Here is a 9,422-nt window from a genome sequence, read left to right as displayed (position 1 = left end):
CATCAAGCTGAAGTCAAAGTGACTGAAGGAGTTGATGATGGTGAAATGGAACCAGGTATATATATATTGAATCAGAGCATGAAGCCATTGGATACACTCCAGCAAAGTTCATGTTTGGTCGGGAACTTCGGTTGCCGGTGGATCTGTTAACAGGACGCCCACCTTATGAAGAGTTGCCTGAGAATGTGTCAGAGTTTGTGAAAGTGTTATCGGAAAGGATGGATGATATTCACCATCAAGTGCGTTCAAACTTGAAAACGTCTGCTGATTCGATGAAGCTATCTTATGATAAGAGATCTACTGAAGTCAGCTTTGTACCAGGAGACAAGGTGTGGTTGTATAATCCTAGGAACTCCAAAGGAAAGTCTCCTAAGTTGTCTTCTCCATGGGAAGGCCCATATGACATAAGGGATAATCTCTCAGATGTGACTTTCCGGATAAAATGTGGTTGGCGAGGTAAGCCAAAGGTGGTGCATGCCAACAGGCTTTGGTGTTATCACGGTCCAGGACATTCCAGTTGGAACGAAGTGAACAATGAAACAAATGACGCTGCTGAAGATGTGTCACCTGAAAAAGCCACTGTCGAAGAAGAAACTCTACCCGGTTTTGAGAAGGGAAACAGTGAAGCCCTTTATGAAGTTACTACCACTGATGTGACTGTTACCGATAATAGGAGAATTCCCGATGGAGCAGGTGAACCCCACATGAAGCAGAAGCCAACGAGACGGAGACCAGTACGCAAGAATATACGTCCCGTAAAATTAAAAGACTTTGTTGAATTTTAATTTTGTGTTTGTAAATTCTGTACATCTAATTAAGTTAGAGTTAATTGTTTATTGGTTTAATGTAAGTGGCTATTGTTCGGGACGAACAATACTAAGGAAGGGGCAGTGTTACGACAGCGGAGGTCACGTGACGCTAGTAACACATCATATTCTCGAAGGTTCGTGAAGTCTCGAGCGTTTACTAGATATGCGGTATTCTTGTGTATATAAAACCGGTAAGAAGTGACGGCAACAATGTAATGTAACTGAACTGCAGACAGAGAGAGACTGACGATTGAGTCGAGCACGTGAGTCGTTCATTGTGAATTATAGCGTTTGTTATAGCGTGACTGTGGAAATTAAGTGTATTGCAAAGTTGTATTCAGAAAGAATAACCAGTTTTATTTAAGAAAGGACTTGTATCGGTAAAGTTTCCTCGGAAAGAATTTTTACGGAAAATTAACTAATGACCAGAGACGTAACACTATGATAAATAGAGTACTTCGTTAAGTTGATCTCTCGAAGTTCATGCTATGATAAATACGGTACTTCGTCAAGTTGAATAACTAATGAGAACAAAGAAGAAGAATAGTCAACTATTCGAAAGCGCTCGAGTTTTGGGTCTTATTTTAAGTCTATTACACTTTATCTGTGATCCTTTGTGCTTCCTTCTGGTATCCTCTATATTCCTAGCAATCCTCCACTAAGTTCCAAACCTGATGTCTCTGAACCTTCACGTCTCATAGAAAAATCTTCCACTCTCCTCAAACTAAACCTTTCCTCCATTACAACTTCAGCGGTGAGTCCATGAACTTTCAACGCTAAAATCAAGGGAAGTTATTTCCCACAGTGGACACAGCAGATAGCCCAATGTGTCTTTGCTATAAAAATGCGCAAACAAGCAAAATCCACAGTAATGCCATTTCACTTTCCTATTTCCCTCTAGCGGTAATAAAGATAAATACACAGTAGCAAAGAGCCCTCTACAATTTTTTATAATACTAGCCTCGGTCCAAGATAATCTGGTGTTGCTATTACGATCACAATTTCTTTCATTGGGTTGGAAGTTAAACTGTTAATAATATAGATACATTTGTTTAAATATTATTTCTGTAGCAATTTAGTATATACATGGTAAAAATCAAGTTATCTATAAATGTTGTCCCCCCTCTTCCAACTTAATTTGTCCACTAAAGCTTAACATCAGAGGTGTGTAAAAAAAACAAAAAACAGATGTAACTTTTGTCTCCTCTGCATTGAAGCGAAAGTTTCTCAGGCAATGACTTGTGAGAAACAAAAGATAGATTTGAAATGTTATTTTGATACACCTCTGATTTTGAGCCGCAATGGACAAATTGAGAGAAATGTGGAAAAACATCCGCAGTCAACTTGTTCTTTATAGAAATATTTAGACCTATTTATAGACATTTTCAGTTCGCCGGCTTTTAGCGCTTAAAACGTCATTTTTAAAGTATTATATAAATGGCGTTTCGTAGAGTCTTTTATTTCACGTATGCTCTGTGAAGGTCATTCTTCTGATTGTAACATTTTATACACTTTTTTTCTTCGTTCTGGAGTTTACCCAGATTCCTGGAAAAGTTAATAACTCATACACAATCTTCCTCCAACAAGTCTTGTTATTATCGTCCTGTCAGTGTCCTCAATGCAATCTTCGAACACATTTTAGTCCTTGCTGAGTGGACGATATCTGTATGTTGCAGAATACAGCTTTCTTGTAAAATCTAAATCTAAGGAAATGTTTATTCTTACTTCTATCTGGTTTCTGATTGTAACTAGTTTGCGGAGATTTATCTTCAGAGACGGAAATATGAAGATCTAGTTAACAACGAGGGTCTCTTGTTTGCGCAAGTGGGCACGCTACGTTTTCTTGTTCAGTTATAATGAACATTGTGTTCGTCATATCAAATTTGTCCAGTATTTATATTTTTAAAACAGAAAATTCATCAAGTTTTCAAATTCAAATCGCCTCATAATTTCTTGGTCGATCTTACTATTATTTGTGAATCTTATATTCGCGCATAAATCAGTTTTACCTGAAATACCACACCTCTAGTCCATCAGTGCGAAATTAGGAATAGCTAGTGCAGATAACTCTTGTGTAGCTTTGAGTGAATATCCAAAACAAATTAATCACGGTGAAGCATTTTTTGTAGACCACTATAATTAAAATACAATTATTACGTTTGTGGTCATTCATCTAATATGGGATTAAAATTAATTTATTTCTGATTTTTATATTTTTGTATTGCGAAGTATGAATAAAATTCATAAAAACTAACTATTTTTCTATATAAACTTTAGCTATAATTATTTATTACTATTTGTTTATTTCTTAACTGCACTGCTACTTTAATACGTTCCCTAGTGACGACTTATTATATGAATATATATATATACTGTGACCATGACGACAGATGATGGAAGACTACGTAAATTTGCGTTATGCTCGGGAATTGCAGCTGGTATTGCTTATTTAGGGTATTCATTTATTAGGTCAGCACTCTGTGAAATTGGCTGGAGGTCTGAACAAACGAAAAGTGAGCAAACTGTAATAAATTTGAACTCGTAAAACTAAAGATTAGATGTTATTCATCATTGATATCAGGGGTATGTTTGCTGCTATAAGAGCTGTACAGCGTGCTATGAAAGTTGAATGTACATGTTAGCCGCTGGCGGATTTAAGTTGAATTTAAAATTTTAAGATCACTTAACAAAGATATCAAGAAAAAAACAGTAATAATATAGTGTGATATAACATGTGTACAAAATAACGTTAAAATAAAAGATTCGTGAATTTATAATTATGATCACAACTTTTATTTGTAACAAGGAGAATGTTTTATTGATAATACTGTAACTGTTAATGTAATTTTTATGTAGCTCATCAAAAATTTGGAAAAAATATTAAATTAAAGCTGCCGTAATCTAAAGTAAGTATAAGATTAAAAAGTGTGTCATGTTAATGAAGTTTTCTCATTCGTTTCAAATTATGTTTAGAAACAATGGAATTGATAAATTGTACTCAGTTGTTAATTCTTCTAGTATTACTAGCAAATGACTTAAAAACCATATTTCGTATATAAATAAACACATTAAAAATAGCAATCAACAACCATCTGAAATTTGGGTAAAGCTCACTTCAAAGCAGTGGCATAGCTAAAAGATATTTTCCAGAGGGAGGGTAAAAACAGTTGAAATTTAAAAATACTTGGTACATAAAATATGTATCATTAAACTTCTCTAAACAACAATCATGCACACTAACAACACATTTTCAGTTGATCTAACCAGTGTTGTGAATTGAGTACAATAATTTAATCAAGATAGTCCATTCAGCAGTTTTTGTTGTTGTTGTTGCAAATGAAATTTGGTCTTCTTGTTTGCTAATTTTTGTGTAGATTTCTCCCTGATAGATTCCTTAACTGGCCAAAAGGTCATTCATTTTCTTTGTTCACTAACACCTAGATGTATATAATGCTTTTTAGTACAAACATTTTATTAGTATTTACAAATGTTTTCTTGTTTTTTATTCACTCGTGTATAATAATCTCCAACCACCAATTAAAACTCCTTTTACTATATAATGATTAGTATCAAAATATAGGGTTATTAAAATTATTTTTAGCATACATATATATCGTTTGTGCTTATGGTTTGTTTTTTAATAACTTTATGCTTTCTCTCTATTATTAATAAAAATGTAGTGTGTGCAACTACAACCGTCAAGGGACAAGATGGATCAGTAAATTTCTTAAATATTCTACATAATAATATCTTGAAGTGTATGTAATCTCACTTCTAACCATTAGTTAATTTTTATGTATTTTTTTCATTAAATTAGTGAATAATTCACATTGTTACTAAGTAATGAAAAACTTTTAAATGCACAGTATACTCTAGAATTTCAATAAAGTGTTTTTAAAAAATTCACATAGGTTCACTATAAAATCTTTTACTAGGCCCGACTCGTAAGTCTACTTTGAAGAGTGAGGGTTGTCAGACAGATCTCACTCTTCCACTAACTTCACAGCCAGTTCCACTGTCAGGAACTTCAGTAAGAGACAGAATTAAAGAGTTGAACCTCAGAGCTCGGGAATTTAAGGAAGCAGGCTTTAACTTTTCTGTAAAGAATAAAGCAAAAAGTCTCCAGAATACTCCATGGAGTTCTCCAAGAATTCAGAGCCCTTCAGATGGAAAGCAAGCCATGAGTCGTTCTGTGGACAGTCTCAGTTCTTCACTAGATGGCAGATCTCCTCGCCACCAAGGAAAGAGCATACCAAAGACAGGAATTGCAAGAGAGTTGTCTTCTGGCTTTCTTCAAGATAATGAGGAAACTTTACTGGTTGAACAAAATGGTACTCATAATCCACCACTGAGAGAACCTGAAGAAGTGCTTCGTAAACAGTTAGAAAGTCTCTACAGTAAAGCTAGAATTATGACTCTCTACGAAGCAAAAAGTTTAGTAACACTGCTATATTCTGATGATGACGAAGTCCTCGTAAAGGTGCTGACAACAATATCTAACTGTGCAGCTTTCACTGTGAATCAGGTAAGCTTATTATCATACTCAGAAATAAGTGTGGAATACATGTGGTTTAAGCAACAGTATTTGAAGAAAATCTGACGTTTGAGATCTGTTCTCAGAAACAGCATACTGAAGAATTTAGCATTCTTTAACTAGATAGTGAATAGGTAAACCTATATATGTGTGTGTGTATTAATATTTATATATTAATGAGATACATTATGTGTGTTCTTACTGAGTAGAGTTTCCTTTATGTCCACTTGGAACTTTTTAACATTTTAGAAGATAATGTTTTGAACTTTATTTTCTGAGCACTGTAATCAGTATATTTCGTAAAGTATTCCAGTCTTTAATCTATTGCAAGACTTAGTGTGAGGTGTTATTCGTTAATTTGGCCATCACAACTATAACATCCATATCTTATATTCATTTTCCTCTGTCATTTAGTTGAGATATTCCCTAAGTCCCTTATACATGATGCCAGCTCCATGGGGTTAGTTATTTTAACACTGATGTCATAGTATCACAAACTGACTGATGCTGGAAGGTGCTGACGTTTTGTTCACAGTAGCTTTATCCATGTTAGTTGTTGTATGTAATAAAATGTTGCTATGACTGTGTGTAAATGATTTGATCACATGTTTAGTCAGTAGCCAATAATTATTCCACATTTTCTGGAATCTAATAAAAGTGTGTTCAAAATTAAAATAGAACTGAAGATTGTATAAGCCAGACACTTGAGAATGTGTAGTTTTAGATTTGATATTGTTTGAAGCTTTGTTAATTTATAAATGTTAGTTAAAATTAATCAGGAGTTTCTGAGTTCTGTATCAGATTTATGATAGTTTACAAAATTATTTTTTCCCTAACGTTTTGTGCAAAGGTTATATTGCTGACTTAGAAATTTAAATTTCAGTTATGTCATCCATAAAAGTCTGGTCTTAGCATTTTTAAACTGTGAGGATATTCTGTTCAACTTGTGAAAGTTCTAATAAGTAATTATTTGTGTGTTTTTTTAGGAATTTTGATATTAAGTAAGTATGAATTATTGGCCCTTGTGTAATTTTAAAATAAAATAAATAATAAGAATACATATATTTACTGTACACAGTTAATAGATATTTATTGAAAGTATGAACAGTCTCCATTTAAAAGAAAACACTACTTATTATTTCAAACGTGTATACATCATCTTTGGAGGTCTGAAGATGATGTAAAAATTGTATTCAGCAAACTGTTATTAATAAGAGTGGTCAGTAAAACTTGGTTACCTAACAACTAGAAAATCACTTTAACACTCAAATTACCAGTCTGTTTTAACCCTAAACTTATAAATATGTCTTCACACCATTCAGTAATGGAGTATTGTATCATATATTTCTGCCTGTTGTCATCATCCAATATAAAGAACTGATCTAATAAGCTGAGTGAAACCACTTATTTTCTACATAAAATGCACAGGAGTTCCCTGCAGTAATTAGTGGGATTAATTACTACATTGACAATATTTTTGCTTATATTTGTTTGGGTGACACATTTTATTAGGGACCCTGTAACTAACATGGTCATGGAACCTCAAGGAGTTTGGTGCATAAATAGTTTTAGAAAATTATTTTAAAACAGGTGGGTCCAAAGGAATTACATTGGTAGTTCTAGAATTAACAAGATAAAAGGCTAGGGTTAAGTAGAAGAAGGTATAAACTGATATATTTATAATTCTAGGGTTAACCAGAAGAGAATATCAATTGAAACCCTGGTAATTATAGGGTTAACCAGAAGAAGGTATAAACTGAAATATTTATAATTCTAGGGTTAACCAGAAGAGAATATCAGTTGAAACCCTGGTAATTATAGGGTTAACCAGAAGAAGGTATAAACTGAAATATTTATAATTCTAGGGTTAACCAGAAGAGAATATCAGTTGAAACCCTGGTAATTATAGGGTTAACCAGAAGAAGGTATAAACTGATATATTTATAATTCTAGGGTTAACCAGAAGAAGGTATAAACTGAAATATTTATAATTCTAGGGTTAACCAGAAGAGTATATCAGCTGAAACCCTGGTAATTCTAGGGTTAACCAGAAGAAGATATAAAGTGAAAAATTCTGAGGTTGCAGTTATTTTTGACACTAATTAACCAACTGATTTTGAGTTTGCTTAATTTGCATTATTATCAATTCTATTGTACCTTCTTAATGCTTAATATTAAGTAAGATTAAATATTTAGTCTTTATAAAATTTATGATATTTGACATTGTTCTCGAGTTAAGAATTATTTAGTTTTTTAATAGGGATAAAGAATAAGATAATTTTTATTGGATTCAGACTAGGCTATCTGACTCAAAAATGAAATGTTTACATTAATGTATTTGCAGTTTTTGACTGTACCATAGCTACAATTGTCCTATATCAATTGTAAAGTTAACAGAAAATCTGTAGTTATGAAAGGAAAGAAACCACAATGACACATGTAAAACTGTAAAACTTGTATTACATGATAAAAGCCATGTAATTACTTACATTACAATACTTGAACTAACTAGAAAACATACACTTGATTACTGTAAAAACTTGTATTACATGATAAAAGTCATGTAATTACTTACATTATAATATTGAAGTAACTAGAAAACATACACTTGATTACTGTAAAAACTTGTATTACACGATAAATTCATGTAATTACTTACATTACAATACTTGAACTAACAAGAAAACATACACTTGATTACTGTAAAAACTTGTATTACATGATAAAAGTCAGGTAATTACTTACACTACAATACTTGAACTAACGAGAAAACATACACTTGATTACTGTAAAACTTGTGTTACATGATAAATTCATGTAATTACTTACATTATAATATTTAAGTAACAAGAAAACATACACTTGATTACTGTAAAACATGAATGATAAAAATCATGTAATTACTTACATTATAATATTTAAGTAACAAGAAAATATACACTTGATTACTGTAAAACATGAATGATAAAAATCATGTAATTACTTACATTATAATATTTCAAGTAAAGTCAATGTTTTCTTTTTATGTAAACAAGTTCTTAAAAATGTATTTTAAATGATATAAGCATATTTAGTGTAGTATTCTAAAGATTCTCTCAGTGTTTTGGGAATTAGTTAAAATTCCTAACACTCACCTCTTCACTGCAGTCAAAAGTTTGTTTGTTAGTGTAGTTTATTTTAATTCCTCCATTATTTGCATTGTATGTCAATGTGTATTAAAAATGATAACAATAAGTATTATAAACTCTTGACATGTAGAGCCACGGACATTGATATCTTTTATGTTTTAGGATCACTTTGCAGATGCTGGTTGTCTTCTGATACTCAGGGATTTAATAGTTTCTCCAGCACCTTCAGTCCAAGTATCCAGTGTACAAGCAATATCTAATTTAGCTGTTAATTCACAAAACCAGGCCCTTCTTCAGGTATTTGTACAGAACGTTTTGTGTACTATATAAATAGAGATGTATATTACTTCAGTCATTCTAATCTGTACTAGAATTAATTTGGTTATTAAAGACATAGTGAAAACTAACAAACATTTTTATTTTCATACAGATTATAATATCAGTAATAACATGGACTTTTCCTATTTTCAAACAAAAAGCATTGGACCCACCACACATATTATCTCTGTATTGGACATTATACAGTTTTTGGTATTACCTACTACACGTATTATCTCTGTATTGGACATTATACAGTTTTTGGTATTACCTACCACAGATATTATCTCTGTATTGGACGTTACACAGTTTTTGGTATTACCTACCACAGATATTGTCTCTGTATTGGATGTTATACAGTTTTTGGTATTACCTACCACACATATTATCTCTGTATTGGACGTTATACAGTTTTTGGTATTACCTACCACAGATATTATCTCTGTATTGGATGTTATACAGTTTTTGGTATTACCTACCACACGTATTATCTCTGTATTGGATGTTATACAGTTTTTGGTATTACCTACCACAGATATTATCTCTGTATTGGACGTTATACAGTGTTTGGTATTACCTACCACAGATATTATCTCTGTATTGGACGTTATACAGTGTTTGGTATTACCTACC

The 9,422-nt window shown here is 32.3% G+C and overlaps 1 protein-coding gene across 1 annotated transcript in view; it reads left to right on the top strand.

Annotated features, from left to right (window-relative positions):
* Positions 1-3,186: 3,186 nt before the first annotated feature.
* The window catches only part of LOC106476273, a 10,686-nt gene continuing 4,450 nt past the window's right edge, over positions 3,187-9,422 (top strand). Inside the window, exons 1-3 of the mRNA XM_013936937.2 lie at positions 3,187-3,322; positions 4,745-5,334; positions 8,634-8,768. Coding sequence (XP_013792391.2) covers positions 3,190-3,322; positions 4,745-5,334; positions 8,634-8,768 — 858 coding nt within the window. The 5' untranslated portion in view covers positions 3,187-3,189. The remainder of the gene's footprint in view (positions 3,323-4,744; positions 5,335-8,633; positions 8,769-9,422) is intronic.

This window comes from Limulus polyphemus, unplaced genomic scaffold (assembly GCF_000517525.1).
Source record: "Limulus polyphemus unplaced genomic scaffold, Limulus_polyphemus-2.1.2 Scaffold10174, whole genome shotgun sequence".
NCBI classification, from domain to species: domain Eukaryota; kingdom Metazoa; phylum Arthropoda; class Merostomata; order Xiphosura; family Limulidae; genus Limulus; species Limulus polyphemus.
Note: the sequence above shows the minus strand (reverse complement) of the source record. Positions and strands in the feature narration are given on the sequence as shown.